The 18,580-nt window shown below is 40.7% G+C and overlaps 1 protein-coding gene across 2 annotated transcripts in view; it reads left to right on the forward strand.

Moving 5' to 3' along the window:
- Positions 1-18,580, forward strand: part of ITGBL1 (integrin subunit beta like 1) — a 224,412-nt gene that overhangs the window by 85,127 nt on the left and 120,705 nt on the right. The window contains exons 3-4 of one of the 2 annotated variants that reach the window (XM_068984672.1): positions 9,745-9,891; positions 16,254-16,376. In XM_068984672.1, the coding sequence (XP_068840773.1) occupies positions 9,745-9,891; positions 16,254-16,376 (270 nt within the window). The remainder of the gene's footprint in view (positions 1-9,744; positions 9,892-16,253; positions 16,377-18,580) is intronic. The other variant, XM_068984673.1, reaches the window with a different exon arrangement.

The raw sequence follows: 18,580 nt of genomic DNA on the forward strand, positions 1-18,580 counted from the left end.
TATTAGAAGATTTACATTAAAGTTGGACTGAACATATAAATGTTTATTAATTTTTGAAGTAAGTGAGAAGGAAATAAAATAATAAATTGCTACCATCTGCTTCTTTTTAGTTGGTTGAGGGTAAAATACCTCAAGAATCTCTTGATCGTAATGCTTGAAGACCTTGAGGTGATCATAGCTTCGTTTTAGCCATTGCACAGACTTCTTTAAGGAGCAATAGCAGAGATCTTTTTAAAAAATAGATTTTTAAAAAAGATAGATTATTAAAAGTCCATGTTTCTGGTAGTGTCCACTTCTGGGCATATTTTAGAAGCTCTGTATGGGGGAACCTTCTCAGAGCCCACTGGAATTTAGGAGTTGCAACAGGGCCAACAGGAAACGCTCGGTATTTTTTCAAACAAATAAAGTGGTTTTATTTTCTAGAAAATAGGGTTTGGGGAATGGAGCCGTCCTAGGCAGAATGATTAGAAAGATAAGTCATGTTATTTTATCTGTTTCCCAGTGACTGCCCAGGCAGTGTGCTTTGTTATATGGGGGATTTCTATTGAATTTTTTTCCTATTGACTTTTTAAGATTTATTTTTGTTGGCATGCAGTTGATTTACAACATTGCATTGGTTTCTGCTATACAGCAAAGTGAATCAGTTATACATGAGTGAGCTACCCAAGAGTATATATATGGGCATATATAAACATGTATGTATGTCCATATATGTGGCCTGTATCGTGTGCTTGCCCGTTCACAGCTGTTTCACCTATGTATACATATATACATATAAGTATCTCCATTGAGATCCATATATACATATCTCCATTGGCCCGATTCCTTGACACATATCTTTATGTAAATGAGAAGGAGGTGGGTGATGGTGAGCATCGAGCTTCATTTTGTTCCTAGTAAAACTGGGGAGATGTCACTCATTCCCAGTTTCCTAGTCTGGTTACAGTGTTCTGAGATTCTTAGATTCCAGTTTGACTAAGTTCATTTCCATCAACTAAGAAATACTGTTGGTGGATAGTGAGAAATGGCAACCCACTCCAATATTCTTGCCTGGAAAATTCCACAGACAGAGGAGCCTGGCAGGCTACAGTCCATGGGATTGCAAAGAGCCGGATCAGACTGGGCGACTTTCACAAGACTTGAGTGGCTTCTTGAGATGAAGAGACGCTCTTGAATAAAATACCCCTACACAGAGCAACAAGCCAAGGAAGAAACTAAAGGAACTGAGGGTACATTTTATTTTTTTTTAATTACAGAAGAAAATGAGGGAATCTTGGTAAAGGTTTCTGATGAAAAAGCTCTTAGAACTGGAGCTAGAGGAACAGCGAACTGAAAGTTTCTATCATCTGGTCCAGTAATCTTTCTTTCTCTTTCCCTTCTCAAGACACCTGAGAAATATAGTACATCCTCTAATGATGGGGTAGGGTGGGAACACCAGCTTCTTGATAAACGTGGATAAAACAGAGCAGGGAAGATAATTCTAATAATTCCCCATTAGAGACAGTTGGGCTTCCCTGTTGGCTCAACTGATAAAGAAACTGCCTGCAATGCAGGAGACCCTAGTTCAATTCCTGGGTTGGGAAGATTCCCTGCAGAAGGGATAGGCTACCCACTCCAATATTTTTGGGCTTCCCTGGTGGCTCAGCTGGTAAGGAATCCACCTGCAATGCGGGAGACCTGGATTTGATCCCTGGGTTGGGAAGATCCCCTGGAGAAGGGAACAACTACCCACTCCAGTATTCTGGCCTGGAGACTTCCATGGACTTTTATTGTCCATGGGGTCACAAAGACTCGGACATGACTGGACTGAGCGACTTTCACTTTAAAGACACATACCCTGCATCCCTTGAGAAATACTGTATTTATGTACATGTTTAAGTTACCAGACCACAAAGAACAAATGAGTCCTAAAATGTTAGAATATTAACTCACCTGGTGAAGATCAGAAGACCAACTATGGCAGAATATATATGAGCACCTAGGTTTCCCAAATTTCCAAGCTAGTGCTTGTGTCTGAGTATCTTGTATAATTCTTGAATATGATGTATAATTATATGTTTGTGAATTTACTACCCACAATTCTGCCAAAATATTGTGTATTGTTTGCTATAGTTTATATTTTCTGTTTTACAATGTATAATTATTTCAGGTTACCAGAATTCTAATGTTAAATCCCTGAATTTTAGCAGTATTCAACCCAAACCCACTTTAAAAATAAACTTATCAGGACAATGTACAGTATTTTAGTGGGTGCTTTGAGTAACAAGTAGGATTTTGTTTCATGATATTGTCAGTAGCAAACAGATTCAATAACAATATCCACCACTACCCCCCTGATTTAATATGTTGAATGCACTGTTTGAAGGGACTACCTTGGTTTATTGTAACAAAAACAAGATAACTGAGGCTGTAGTATGGAGTTTTCAAGGTGAAAGGAATCTTAGGGGTGATTCAGGACAATCTCTTAATTTTGCAGATCAGTACAGTGAGGTCTAGAGAAATCAGATAACTAGACTCCTGAATTCTTTAATCTGCCAGCCTTAGCATTGTTTAATTTTCAGTAGTAATGTCTGATGATTTTGCTGTTAGGATTCTTTCAACAAGTATTGAGTAATGCAGTTCTGAGCATGTGAGTTAGGAAAGGAAACATCGGAGACTAAACCAGTGTCATCAAGCTGCTGGTCCTCACTGGCACCACTGTTCCTGGAGCAAAAAGCTGCTCCCATGCTGTTGTTGTTCAGTTGCTCAATCATGTCTGACTGTGACCCCATGAACTGCAGTGCACCAGGCTTCCCTGTCCTTGACTGTCTCCCTGAGTTTGCTCAAACTTGTGTCCAGTGAGTCAGTGATGCCATGCAACCACCTCATCCTCTGAGCCCCCTTCTCTTGCCCTCAGTCTTTCCCAGCATCAGGGTCTTTTCCAATGAGTCAGTTCTTCACATCAGGTGGCCAAAGTCTTGGAGCTTCAGCTTCAGCACCAGTCCTTCCAGTGAGTAATCAGAGTTGATTTCCTTTAGGATGGACTGGTTTGACCGCTCATGTTTACTGCATTGCAATTAGATGGATAATGTTGATTGTAACAGGAAAAACACAACTTTTCAGCTAAGTGAGCTAATTATACTTTGTTCCTCTTATTTGTAAAACAAGGAAACAAAATCTATCTCACTGGCTCCTTATGGAAGCCAAAAAGACTAGCCTGCATAAAGTACTTATCACTCTACCCGGAAACCAGTACTTATTAGTTTTCCTTTCCTCTCCTCTTTTCCACTTTTCTAATCCAGGTCATGTGTGGATTAGTGTCCAGGCAAGACTAGAGAGCAGATCTTTCCATTGCTGGGGCAAAGTTCCCTTCTACGCAGAATCCTTCCATTCTTCACATAGAAGTGGGCAATAACTATCTAAGAAGTCTTTTTTTTTAAATAAAGAAACAGGGAGGGACTGGTGCCCCTGTTTTGAAAATAGTCATTTCTATTACAAACCATGAAATAATTGTAAAATTAGCCAAGGGATCCTTTTCTTAGAATTTAGATGTGGCAGAGAGGCTGGAAGAGCTATAGAGGCTTAGAAAGAACAGGAGAAAAATTGAGTGTGTCTATTATTAAATGAGCTTGTTTGAATCCACTGGACATTAGGATACAATGCTGGTCTTGGAAGTTTACCTATTTGACCAAAGCAAGTTGATCTGTGGGCTTTCCAGGTGGCTCAGTGTAAAGAATCTGCCTGCCAATGCAGGAGATGAGGGGTCGATCCCTGGGTCGGGAATATCTCCTGGAGAAGGAAATGGCAACCTACTTCAGCATTCTTGCCTGGGAAATCCCATGGATAGAGGAACCTAGTGGGCTACGGTTGATGAGGTTGCAAAGAGCCAGACACAACTTGGCAACTAAGCAACAAGAAGTTAGATTTGCAGGGCCAACTGAGTTCTCAGATTAAAACAGTCTATTTCAAGGTTACTGTGTGGCTCTAGCAGTGTATCTGACATGCATAGAGAATAGTTTTTTAACATCTATCCTCCTATAGATGAATAATTATTTTAAGTAGTAACGATGGTATAGTAATTAATAATCACGACTTATTTCCAGCTTTATTAAGATACAGTTGACATGGCATTGTGTAAGCTTAAAGTGTGCAGCATAATAATTTACATATAAATAATAGCCACAATAACTTTGGTTAACATCTGTCATCTCATAGAAATACAAAGAAAGAAGGGAATATTGTTTTCTCTTTGTCATGAAAACTCATAGGATTGACTTCCTTAACTTTTGAATATACTATACAGCAGGGTCCCCAACCTCCAGAATTTAATGCTTGATAATCTGAAGTTGACCTGATGTAATAATAATAGAAATAAAGTGCACAATAAATGTAATGAGCTTGAATTATCCTGAAAACATTCCCTGCCCTGGTCAGTGGAAAAATTATCTTCCACAAAATTGGTACCTAGTGCCAAAAAGGTTGAGGACCAGTGCTTCATTGTGTGTGTGTGGGTGTGGGTGTGTGTGTGCGCGCGCGCACACGAGCACTTAGTCACTCAGTCGTGTCCGACTCTCTGCAATCCCATGGACTGTAGCCACCAGGCTCCTCTGTCCATGGGGATTCTCTAGGCAAGAATACTGGAGGGGGTTTCTGTTTCCCTTCTCCAGGGGATCTTCCCAACCCAGGGACTGAACCTGGGTCTCCTGCACTGGAGGCAGATTCTTTACCATCTGAGCCACCAGGGAAGCCCAATGTATGTTAACTATGGTCATCGTGTTGTACATGACAGACTGGTACTTATTCATCATACTACTGAAGTCTGTACCTTCATCCAATTCTCTGTCCCCACCCTGTTAAGTACAAACCTCTTTTTTTTTTTTATGAGTTTGGTTTTTGGCTTGTTTGTTTGCTTGGCTTGTTATTTTCAGATTCCATGTGTAAGTGAAACTACGCACTATTTCTCTTTTTCCTTCTGACTTATTTCACTTTGCATTTTGCCTTCATGTTGTTCCAAATGCCAGGATCGCCTTCTCTCTCATGGCTGAGTAGTAGTCCATTCCACCTCTGTCCCCCTAGCCCAAGGAGACTAGGACCAGGACCTTCTACCACGAAGATCTCCACATGTCTTCCAGAGCTTGCTGTGGCTTTCCCCCTAGTCTGGGGTGGTGCAAAGGTCCTGGGACTGGGGGTGATCAGGGACTTCGATTGTGGGAGGAGTCGGGGAGAAGAGGGGCTAGCAGAGCTGTGGAAGCACACACGTGGACCTGGGCCGGGCTGTCCGTGGGGATTCTCAGGCCTTCCTAGTATAGCATAGAAATGGGGAGGGGGCAGCTGCTCTCGGCTCTAGCCATTTATTTTCATATCTAAGAGGGAATAAAAAGACCACATCTTATACGTGAATATGTAGTTCAGTTCAGTGGCTAAGTCGTGTCTGACTCTTTGTGACCCCATGGACTGCACCATGCCAGGCTTCCCTGTCCTTTACCATCTCCTGGATTTTGCTCAAACTCATATCCATTGAGTCAGTGATGCCATTTAACCATCTCCTTCTCTGTCGTCCCCTTCTTGTGTCTTCAGTCTTTCCCAGTACCAGGGTCTTTTCCAATGAGTCGGTTCTTTGCATCAGGTGGCCAAAGTATTGGAGCTTCAGCTTCAGCACCAGTTCTTCCAGTGAATATTCAGGGTTAATTTCCTTTAGGATTGATGGTTTGATCTCCTTGCCATCCAAGGGACTCTCAAGAGTCTTCTCCAGCATCACAGTTTGAAAGATAAATTCTTCTGCACCCAGCCTTCTTTATGGTCCTACTCTCACATCCTTATGTGACTGTTACAGAAACCATAGCTTTAACTCGATGGACCTTTATTGGCAAAGTGATGTCTCTGCTTTTAAATATTCCATCTAGGTAGGAAAGAGGGTGATCAGGATCTATTACTTGCAACTCTTGAACATTAAATTATGCCCCAGTAAAGGATGGGTGAAATCCCCCCACCTGGTGACTTGAATGTGACATTTGGGAAGACAGTTTTTGAAGATGTAATTAAGATGAGGTCCTCCGGAAGTCTCATGGACTCTAAATCCAGTGACCCATGCACTTATAAGGAGAAAGATTTGAAGACACAGACATGCAGAGGAAAAACCACATGAAGAGAGAAGCGGAGCAAGGAAAGCTTGCTCAGACAAGGAGCACCAGGACTGCAAGCAGCCACCAGTAGGTGGGAGACGGGAATGGGAGCCAGTAGGTGGGAGACGGGAATGGGAGCCAGTAGGTGGGAGACGGGAACGGGAGCATGTCTCTGGCAGAGCCTCTAGAAGGAATCAGGCCTTTGGCACCTTCATGTCAGTTTGTGGGTGCTAGAGTGAGGATATTTTTGTTGTTTTAAGCCTTCCAGTTTATGGTACTTTGGATGACAGCTGCAGCAAACTAGTACACAGCGGATAAGGTGTTTTGCCAAACGGGATGTTCGGCGAAGCCACGTTGTTGACACTACAATGGAGATTACCTTGCTTTGATACTACAGCAGCCTCATTCCCTGAGGTTGGCCAAAGTTCTTTTTAACCTTGGGTAAAGAGGATCTTCCTTGGTGGCTCATGGTGAAGAATCTGCCTGCAACACAGGAGAGCCAGGTTGGGAAGATCCCCGGAGAAGGAAATGGTTACCCAGTATTCTTGCCTGGAGAGTTCCAGGGACAGAGAGCCTACTGGGCTACAGTCCAGGGGGTCGCAAAGAGTCGGACACGACTGAGTGACACTTTCCCTTTCAAAGAGTAGGACTTATTTAAAGATTCTTTTCTTTCTAAAAACATTGTGCACTTATCTCCTGATAAAGTTATATAGGCTATTCCTTGGTAATTTTTGACAGTAAAAAAAGAAAAAAAAAGTCTACTCCCATGCACTTTCCTAAATGGAGGGAAGCGAATCAAGAAGACCCTACGGGGCATGAAGTTTAGATAAAACATAAAAGCAGCTGACCTTGGCTGTCATCTTTGCCTGCAGTCAGATCCTTAAGGAAAAGGTGAAAACACATTAGCTGGCAGTGTGTGCTTAAGATGTTAACATAAGATGCGAGGAAAAGGGGCCCCCTAATAAAAAAATTGTGTAATCTAAATAAAGTTAAATAGCTTGAAAACACCTCTGATGGGCTTCAGTGTGCTGGTATATATCATGAGACTCTAAGAGGAGAATATAGCATGTCTCTTTCCATGTTTATTTTATCATAGAGCCTTTTATGGAAGAAGTTTCTGAAACTGCACCTCCATGTACTAATAACTTTGGGGTATAAGCACCTAAAATATAGCTTCTACTGATGCTTTATGGAGTCATGAGATGAATGAGCCTTTTAGTATCATCTGTACATTTTCCTAATTTTTCCTCTATTTTTTCAAATCTCCATTTTAAAAAGTCTGTAACTTTTGACTCACAAACTGTTACTCACCTCTGTCGTATATACCTAGTTTGGAGTTTAAGATCTTCCATCCAATATAAAAGATGTATTCTTTTTCTAGATGCTTCCTTTTCTTCTAAATCATTCTTATTTTCTTCCTAGTTGCTATGGGGCTTTCGTTATTGGGATGAACCATAAAAAATAGCTGACATTTACATAGAAGTGGCTGTTTCTTTGCTGTATGAAACAGGGAGCTCAAACCTGTTGCTCTGTGACAACCTAGAGGGGTGGGATGGGGTGAGAGGGAGATTCTAGAGAGGGGGGACCTATGTGTACCTATGAGTGATCCATGTTGGTGTATGGCAGAAAGCAACACAATATTGTAAAGCACTTATCCTTCAATGAAAAATAAATAAATTTATTTTAAAAGTGCTATTGCACATTGTCTAACCTAATACACCAATATTATTAAAGAATCGTTACAGTGACCGAGATTCTTAATTCACCAAACGAGGTTTAGCCACTTTAAGAATTTAGCTCAATACGTTCATAAATAGACTGGATGGTTGACGGGAGAGATCACTTATGCTTGTCAGTGATACCAAGTTGGCTGAGATTGACAGTGTCGTGTAGGAGCAGACAGGGATGCCAGATGATACAATCAGTTTGACAAAGTAACATGCACTGGATAAAATGAATTGCAATTAAGGTGCAGGCAAGGTGTTGCTTGTAAAACAGAATAATTAATTTGAAAAATGCAACAGGAATAGAAACCCTTACATGGACTGGGCCACATGCAGAGGAGTTTTAAAGTCAGAGCCGATCAGAGCCCATCCTTTGAGCCATCCACTCTGACTGACCATCTGGACCTCATCATGTGGGTTTTGGCCGCCACCTCGAATGACTGTTGGCCTCAGATCTATGATTCCGTTTCACTGTGGCCTATGAGAAATTCATAGTGCCTGAAATAGGCACTAAGACATAGCACTGTCATCCTGAATAATATACAAATACCCTCTCCCTGGCTCAGATGGTAGAGTCTGCCTGCAGTGCCGGAGACCAGGGTTCGATTCCTGGGTCAGGAAGATCCCCTGGAGAAGGAAGTGGCAACCCACTCCAGCATTCTTGCCTAAAGAATTCCATGGACAGAGGAGCCTGGTGGGCTACAGTCCATGTGGTCACAAAGAGTCAGACAAGACTGAGTGACTAGCACCTTCTTCATTCTCCCTACAACCCATTCAAACTGCTCACCTTTCAAAGCCCAGTTAAAGGTCAAAGAAGTCCAGAAAGTCTTTCTCCTCTTCTGTAGGTCGTAGACTACATCCTTCAACTTCATACAACAAACAGTTCTGGCTGAACATAACACAATCCTCTTTACATATTAACCTTGACTTTGCAGTTTGTAAATCCCTTGAGGACAAAGACCAAGGATTGTATGTGTTTTGCACTTCTGTCTAATATGCAGTCAATAAAAACATTAGCTGGCTTCTTTAAACAGGACTTGATGAAATTAATGACTGTAAAAATAAAAACAGCAAAATGTTGATTTGAGAGAATGAAAGGTTGAGAGACTTTTGTGAAGGTGGATGGCTATGACTCTTATCCTTTTGACTCCTGAATCAAATTTTCCCATCAGGAAACAAAATGTACACTTATGTTTCATGTTAATCTTATCCCAAAGTGGGAAAATTATAAATATATAGAGATATATATTTAATATGAAGTCGCTCAGTCGTGTCCGACTCTGCGACCCCATAGACTGTAGCCTACCAGGCTTCTCCGTCCATGGGATTCTCCAGGCAAGAGTACTGAAGTGGGTTACCATTTCCTTCTCCAGGGGATCTTCCTGACCCAGGGATTGAACCCGGGTCTCCTGCATTGGAGGCAGACGCTTTAACCTCTGAGCTGCCAGGGAAGATAAACAATTTTATTGCATATGAAATTCAAATAACAATAAGGCCAATGTTTAGTAGAATTTTATCTAAGATTCCTCACTTAGAGTTTGTGGTTTTGTGTGTTATAAAATTCAGCTAAATGGAAACAATTTTTATTGGGTTTTTGTGTCTTAAATGTGCAAGTGCCTGGTGGACTTTTTTGGTGCTAAATTTTCTGATCATGTGTTTTTTAGACCTCTGGTTAATTATCTAGCCTAATGTCTCTGTGAGTTAATGTTTTTAGAATGAGTTATCAAAGTTAATTTTGGAAATAAAGCCCACATAGTCCATTGTATGGAGTATAAATAGTGTTCCATGCCCCCTCTCCCCCGCCAGCTGCTGTCATATACTTGTGTTTGAATTTATTACGGTTCATTCCTGAGCCAGCATCACTCTTGAGATTCTTTGGAGAACAATCTAAGTCTAACTGGATGTTGTTAAATTCTCAGGCCACGGTAAGTGTGACTGTGGCAGATGCAAGTGTGATGAAGGATGGTTTGGTGACGCTTGCCAGTACCCAACCAACTGTGACCTGACCAAGAAAAAGAGTAACCAGATGTGCAAGAATTCTCAAGACATCATCTGCTCTAATGCAGGTAAGAATTCTGTCCCCAGAGCATCCTCAAATGAAATCATCAAAGTTGGGTTCTTAATGGAAATATGTAGGCGTCGAGAAATGTTGAACCTTGGAGTGAGACTGCTTTTGAGTGTATTTTTTTTTTTTTGAAATGAAATTCAGATAAATCAATTGGGAAAAATGTCATCTTGCTGAGACTGGCAAGTCTGATGCTCTCCAGCTGTTCCACATGCCTCCTTCAAGCAGGATATTTTCTGGAATAAAAACCCCTGACAGCATTTTATGTCAACTGTGAGCCATATTTTCAAATGCTGGATTAATTCTTTTAAAAAGGATTTGTATAAACTGAATTAATTGTTCTCTGTTACAGATCAAGGGGGCTTTGAATTCATATGTTACCATCAGATAGAACTAAACTTTTCAAATTTGATGGAGGTTTCAGGTGCCCTGGATGTGAAACCCATTGAAGAAGATAGTTACAGCAAGAGTTTTATTTAACTGAAATATTTTTCTATCTTGTAGATGTCATTTCAAACTATTTTTTTTAGAAATGTACAGAGGAGCTGTTAAAATTAATTACCCAAATCATATAAAACTCAACAACTATGGTTTGGGTTTTAATGATGTGTAGCCAATATTACTATACTTAAATATTTTTTTGACAGTTGAGCACATAAAAGCTCAAAGTCAGTTTATATTCTCAACCCTGGTTGAAACTGGGAATGCTCCTGTCCTCACTGGAGGCTCTGACTTCATTGCTTTGGCATCTGCTATGAACTGTAGTGGGTTTTTAAAGTTCTCTGGGTAATTCTTCAGCACAGTGGTCCCCAGCCTTTTTGTCACCAGGGACCAGTTTCATTTTTTCCAAGGACTGACAGTGGCATGGATGATTTAGGGATGATTCAAGGGCATTGCATTTATTGTGCATTTTATTTCTATTATTATTACATCAGCTCCATCTCAGGTCATCAGGCATTAGATCCCGGAGGTTGGGCACCCCTTCTTAAGTAGATCTGGGGGTATGAGTTCTTGCTTTGTGTGCTCCAGGCCAGGGTTTGACGACACGTGAATACCTGCCCTCCTGAAGTTCCTGTGATTGGGGGACTCCTTTTGCAGTCAGAGCTGGGACCTTTTCACGGTCTTTGAGAGGAATTGCTCTGTGTAGATTCAGGGCAGTAGGCTGTTTTGTTAATAGTAATCAGGGCTATTTCCAAGGGAAATTGTGACTGGTGCAGCCAGGAACCAGGACGGAAGTCCTGACAGTCAGGTGTTAACTGTCACTCTCCTGGCTTCTCTCCAGCACTTCCTTCTTTTCTTTCTTCTTAGTAAAATGTTTTTACTTCCGGTTCACAATACCCACCCTCCAAACACATACACACATGCGTGTGCGCGCGCGCGCACACACACACACACACACACACACACACACACACTCTCTCTCCCTCTCTCTCAACTTCATGCTTTCTAAACTTCTTTCAGTAATAAGTTTTGAAATCAATTTCAGTTTTGTTTTTTTCCAGTCTATTTTTGGATTGATTGATTTTCAAATCCAGTTTTTCTTTTTAATAATAATACATTTAATAATTATTAAAAATTTAATAATACATTTTAGCCACCTAAGAATTAGTTTAACTGTTTCTTTTAACTAAGAATTATTTAGCTATTTAATAGTAAAAATGTTTAACTACCATGGAATCTAAACATGTGATTCACTACATCATCATCTCAACACATCCAAAAGGAGAAAATTTACAGAACTGTTTTATGATGAAACACGTGGGATAAGGCATAAAATGCATTTCTAAGATATTTTTACCTCTATTTTTTAACAAGGATATAGTATTTTTATGTAACCTACTGCATATATTCCAGTTTCGTCAACTGACCCAGCAATGCCTTGTATAGCATCGCCCCCACCTCTGTTCCAGTCTAGGGGCAGTGTTAACTCTGGTTGTCATAAATCTTCAGACTCCTTTAATGTGTCTTTAGACAATTTTCACAGACAACACAATCTTTTTTACTCTCATACTCTCCTCTCAGTTTCTTAGCCTTTCAAGTTTACTTTGGGGATCTTGTCCTCACATGTCTTTCTTTAAAGCCTACTTCTACCAGCCTAGTTCAGTCCCAGTGCCACAAGTTGTGTTAGTCTGAGTCCCTTGGACAACAAGGAGATCAAACAAGTCAATCCCAGAGGAAATAAACCCTGAATATTCATTGGAAGGAATGATGCTGAAGCTGAAGCTCCAATACTTTGGCCACCTGATGGGAAGAGCTAACTCGCTGGAAAAGACCCTGATGCTGGGAAAGGTTAAAGGCAAAAGGAGAAGGGAGCAGCAGAGGATGAGATGGTTGGATGGCATCACTGACTCAATGGACTTGAATTTGAGTAAATGTTGGGAAATAGTGAAGGACAGAGGAGCCTGGCATGCTACAGTCCATGGCGTGCTACAGTCCATTGGGATTGCAAAGAGTTGGACATGACTGAGTGACTGAACTGAACTGAAGATGTTGCTAAGAGTCGGATACAACTTAGCAACAGACAATAGCAACAACTGAGTTGCTATTACTGATCTTTCCCCCTCATACCGCAGTGTGGTTTTCAGGAAGCAGCTTGGAGCAGAAAGGGAAGAGGAGCTGTATGGAGTGGCAAAGAAGACTGAAGGGCAGGGGGAGAGGGAGATGGAGCTGGGGACCAAAGGAGTCCCAGAAGGTGGCTCCAGAGGGGCGCAGAATGGCAAGGCATAGTCTGCAGAGCCGAGCCAGAGCAGAACGAGTCTCCCGCACCATCGCATCAGGGATATAGGCTGGTGTTCAAGACAGGGAGTCATCCTAGAAAGAGCCAGCTATATTAGGCATAATGAAAAGTCAGAACTAAAATAATCTAGCATGAGACAGAAGACCAATTCTAGAGACTGAGCTAATTGGCAATCAAGAAAGAGCCACGGTTTGACACAGCATGAGCGCACGAGTCTGGCGCGTCTGCCGGGGCTTCCATATGCCGTTTCTTGGAGGCTCAGTTGTGAATTCCACTTGATGAGTAAGACAGGAAGGCTCTGAACTGTTGTAAACTTCCTGCGTCACCCAGGGATGGTTCAGATGTGTGGACTGCAGGGAGCCAGCCTGTGGGGGACGTCAGGGAGGATTTGTAGAATTCAAAGCAGAGACTATGCCTTCTCATCTTCCCTGAAAACAATGACGGCATCGTAACCCTCATGACGGTACACCTCTCTCCCCAGCCGGGAAGTGCTCCTGGTATTCCAACAGATACATTCTAAAATCCTTGACCAATATTCTGGATCCCATACTTTCTGCCTGCAGCAGACACTTTTCTCCAAACTCAAGTCGGAGTCTTCACTGTTGTTTAATTCTTCATCCTATTCCTTAGCTCAGACTCTTTCTTCAGCATCACAAGGCTTTTCTCCATCTCCTCTTCTTGAAATTCTATCTGTATACCAAGTGCCAATGCAAAACTTACTCCTTTGCTGTGCCTTTCCTCCTTCACGGAGCCAGCCTGAGGTCCATGCTATCTTTACAGCATTTGTCACAGATCTGTTGCAAATGCCTTTGAGTCATCTGGTTTCATATATCCATTGTGTGATAAATATCAATCATCTCCAGCACATTCTTCCTGATCTATGATTTGCTTGGTTTTAATTTTATTCCTCTTATTATCTCCTATAGCACCTACAACTTCACCAGTGTTAAAAGAAATGAGAAAATGTAATGAATAGAGATGTGAATGGTTGAAAGACAACATGAATAAATGTGAAAATGAAAAAGAAGGGTGATAATTAGAAAAAAAGAGATGAGACAGTCCCATGAATTGTAGCATTAGATTCGAAATGAACTTTTATAAATCAAAATAGTTTTCAGGGGAAAAAAAACCCAAGAAAATGAAATGTAATAAAAGTAAAATTCACACAGGCATTCTCAAGGAAGAAAAATAACAAGCTCAGGTTCTGTGAAATTAGCATTTATTTGTGACTGTGAGAGAAAGAAGTGACCCGTGTAACAGAGTCACACAGAGGGTTGAAAACCAGGAAACAGTGGGGTCTATAAATATAAAATGTGTCTGGAGAAAATATTTGGGAATATGACTAATGTACTCGAAGTCTTAATGGGAGAAGACAAAGAACCCAGCATTTTCTGGAAGTCTACAATGTGCTAGACACAATAGAGTTTTTAGAAAGATGACAGGGTGATATATTTATCACTTGTTCTTCAAAGTACCTCTATGAAGTAGACATTATTTGCAGATAAGGAATTTGAGAGTTAGGAATAAAAATAATGACCTCAAAAGTGTATAGCTAGAGGGGATTAAGACCTGGATTTAGCTTCAGATCTTCCTTAGTCCAAAATCCATGTTCCTTCTGGTTCAACATATAGAGAATTTCCAATATTCAGTAGCTCAATTCAAATTTCAATATCTTTAGTTCCTTTCCATCCTTTACCTCTCAAAACCAGTCACCGAGTCATCTTTTCTTTCTCCTGAAAATATCCCCATGTGTATTCCCTTTTTTCTAAACTCATGACCATAACCTGGGTCAGCCTCTATCTTCTTTCCTGCAGACTGATGGACCAACATCCCTTCAAATCCATTTTGCCTCATTTCAATGCATTCGCCATGTGACAACCAGAATAACCTGGTGAAAATGAGTCATGATCACATGACTCCCTTGTTGAAATATTTCAATGGATTCTCATTATTCTTGGATGAAAGTTGGAAATCTTTAATGTGACCTCTTTGTTGTTGTTCAGTTGCTAAATCTTGTCTGACTCCTTGCAGCCCCATGGACTGCAGCACACTAGGCTCCCCTGTCCTTCACTATCTCCTGGAGTTGGCTCAAATTCATGTCCATTGAGTTGGTGATACTATCTAACCATCTCATCCTCTGCCACCCCCCTTCTCCTCTTGCTTTCAATCTTTCCCAGCATCAGAGTCTTTTCCAATGAGTCGGCTCTTCCCATCAGGTGGCCAAAGTATTGGAGCTTCAGTATCAGTCCTTCCAATGAATAGTCAGGGTTGATTTCCTTTAGGATTGACTGATTTGATCTCCTTGCAGTCCAAGGGACTCTCAAGAGTCTTCTCCAACACCACAATTTGAAAGCAGCAATTCTTCAGTGCTCAGCCTTTTAGATTTCCATAAACTTCACCATTAGTGGCCTTTTTTTCCTTTCATGACGCCCTCTGCTTCATTTTCCACTATACACCAGCTGTCTTTTTTCCCATGTTATTTCCTCTTTTACTGCAGAGCTTTTGCTTTTGTCTCTTGCTGGAAGTGGGCTTCTTCACCATCTCACTTCTCTTAGCTGTTATTTTTTCTTGGCTTTCAGTTCTCAGTTTAAGAGCCATTTCCCAGGGACCCTTTGACCACCAGGTCTCAGATAAATCCCCTTACTGTGAGTTTCTGCAACACTCTGCACTTCTCCATTTATTTTATAACTTTGGTTTTTACTCATATAAAGCTTTAAGAGGAGGTTATGGCTAAATCAATCACCTGTTGCATTTCCAGAGACTAGGATGAGATCTAGCAAACGACAAAGTCTCAGTTACTCTGTGGTGACGGATGTGATATCAATTAAAGATTAAAACATAAGCATTAAAAAGGAAGCTACTCAAGTGGACATGCTACTTCTCAGTATCTTTTGAACGCTGTTTTATTGTCAGTGAACTCACTCTCAGGGGTTGTAGTCAAATCCTTTTACACTTGACTGGGTATGTGGAGAGTGGTAGACCAGATGGCTCTGGTGCCTCTGTTTCACCCTAAGCTGTCCTGAGAGTCTGGTGAGGCTCTAGGACTCCAGGCGTAAGGAAAACCCACTCTGGGCCCTTTGTCGTAGGGACATGGGTATCACTTTAACACTACAGCTATGAAGGTTTTAGGAACATTTGAGTTTTTTCATTTATTTAAATTTAATAATGAATGCCACAAACATTTATTATATAAATAATAAGCTCAAATATTGCACAAAGCATTGAATAAATAACTGGTGAGGAAGATAAGCAAGGTTACTTTTCTCACAAAGCTTAGCATTTTCTGCTTTAGTTCACTCAGACCCAGGTGTAATCAGAAGATATTCATTCATGCATTGATTGGATGGACATTTATAATGTAACTCTGCTCTTAGGGAGTTCAGATTTACATACACGAAACTATTAGAGGTCAATCATAATAGCTGTGTGCTATAAAATGTTACTAATGGGCTACAATAATCTCAAAAAAGAATGTCATTATCCAGCTCATCATACCCACAGTAAAACCTAATAGGAATATAAAATTGATTGGAATTGTCTTTATCCATGAAAGAGAGGTTAAAATTCATTAATTATAATTTATGTGCATTTAACAAATAATTTTTGCTTTGTTTTAAATGGTCTAGGTACATGTCACTGTGGCAGGTGTAAATGTGATAATTCAGATGGAAATGGGCTTGTTTATGGTAAATTTTGTGAGTGTGATGACAGAGAATGCATAGACGATGAAACAGAAGAAATCTGTGGAGGTATGTATATTAACTTTGCAAAAAAACAATATAAGTACTTGATTTTGTCACCTGTTTCACTGAACTTTTATCTCTATGAGTTTATGTACTAGGTTTACTCATTTAAGCTGAACCTGTGTTTATTTGGAAAATACTTCATATAAGGAAATATAGACTAAGGCATTCAGAGCAGATTAGTAAAGCTTTGTTGCTATCGTTCAGTCACCCAGTTGTGTCTGACTCTCTGCAACCCCGTGGACTGCAGCACGGCAGGCCTTCCTGTCCTTCACCAGCTCCCGGAGTTTGCTCAAACTCATGTCCGTTGAGTCGGTGATGCCATCCAACTATCCCATCCTCTGTCGTCCCCTTCTCCTCCTGCCTTGAATCTTTCCAGGCATCAGGGTCTTTTCCAGTGAAAAATTGTTTATAATTTTTATTTTGTAACCATTTTATGGAAGTATTATTTACAGTGTTGTGTTAGTTTCAAGCGTACAGCATAGTGATTCAGATGGTATATTTGTGCATATATATATATTCTTTTTCAGATTCTTTTCCATTGTAGGTTATTATAAGATATTGAATATAGTTTCCTGTCTTATGCAGTGGGTCCTTGTTGTTTATTTTATATAGAGCAGTGTGTATCTGTTAATCCTAAACTCCAAATTTATCCCTGGTATCCCCTTTGGTAACAGTGTGTGTTTTGTATGTCTGTGCATGTATTTCTGTTTTCTAAATAAATTCATTTGTATCATTTTTTTAGATTCCACTTACAAGTGATATCATATGATATTTAGAGCAGACTAGTATTTTTTTTTCTCTGTAATATTTTATTATTTTTTAATTGAAGGATAATTGCTTTACAGAATTTTGTTGTTGTTTTCTAGTACTTTTAAATGCAGAATCAGATTGTTCCCAGAGAAGAGCCAGATCGTTAGGGCAACAGGCCAATTGCATGGTTCTGAAGTATTCCTAGTGGAATCTGTCTTCCTTGCTCAGCTTTTATTTTGCCTCTTTTCTCCCAGTCTCTCTATTGCATGTTTTAATTTCATTTTCTTTCCCGTTTTGAACCATAACCCTGTAAATACTGTCATGTGCTATTGGGGACATTGAAGACCAATTGGATTATTAGCCTGGAATCTATCCCTCCCCACACACTTAGATAACTTTTTTCATGATTGTTTCTATGGACAACCATTACTCAATCCATTTTGCTGTTGTATCAATTATTGCAGGCTTGCTAATGTCAAGAGCAGCAATGAGTACTTCTTATTCAATAGATAATTTACCAGGATCCGAAATGACTTGCCAGGGTTAAATGGAATTTAAACTCCTGTCTGTCTCATGCCTGGCTACCCTGCTGGCTCAGTGGGTAAAGAACCTGCCTCAATGCAGGAGACATAGGTTCGATCCCTGTGTTGGAAAGATTCCCTAGAGCAGAAAATGGAAACCCGCTCCAGTATTCTTGCCTGAAAAATCCCATGGACAGAGGAGCCTGGAAGACTGCAGCCCAAAGGGTTGCAAAGAGCTGGACATGACTGAGTGACTCTGCACACACACACGTACTGTCTGATGCCAAAGACTGCGATTGATTGCTCCCCGGAGAGACCTGCCCTGGAGTTTGGAGCTCCACAAGGAAAGCCCTTCTTACCACTTGTACTATATTAATAGTTCCCTTCTCTTCTGCTTCCCTCTCTGCAACTCTGTGCCCAGGGTTTCAACCAAGACTGGCACAGGGCAGGAAAGTAAACAGCAATGAGAATCACTTCAGTTTGGGAGCACTCTTCGCTGCTGTTATGAAACATTTTATCCTTCTTACCTCTGGCCTAATCTCTCTATCCATAAGTAATTAATCCTTTCATTGAAATCTGAAGAGACTCCATCCACGGAATCCTATCCTGCATACCAAATGGGTGATTTCAGAGGAGTATTTTCCCTGAAAGGATCAGGAGCCAGCAGGGTGGGGAGGAACCAGAAGGCCATAAAGTGTCACTAAGCTGCCGCTTTGTTTACAAAACAAATTGAGGCTTCAATTCCTGTGGTCATTCAGATGCTCTTGTTTTAGGTCAGCTCGGATCTCTCTCTCTGGTGTCCTTGCTGTACCACCAACCAGGATAAAACAAACAAAGAGAAGAACCTTCATTTTTTCCACCCAGTGACCTAAGCTTGATGCTGCTCAGACAGTTCTGCTAAAGGGCTTGTTCCAAAATGATTAGAAATTAGATAAA

Source organism: Capricornis sumatraensis, chromosome 12 (assembly GCF_032405125.1).
Source record: "Capricornis sumatraensis isolate serow.1 chromosome 12, serow.2, whole genome shotgun sequence".
NCBI classification, from domain to species: Eukaryota; Metazoa; Chordata; class Mammalia; order Artiodactyla; family Bovidae; genus Capricornis; species Capricornis sumatraensis.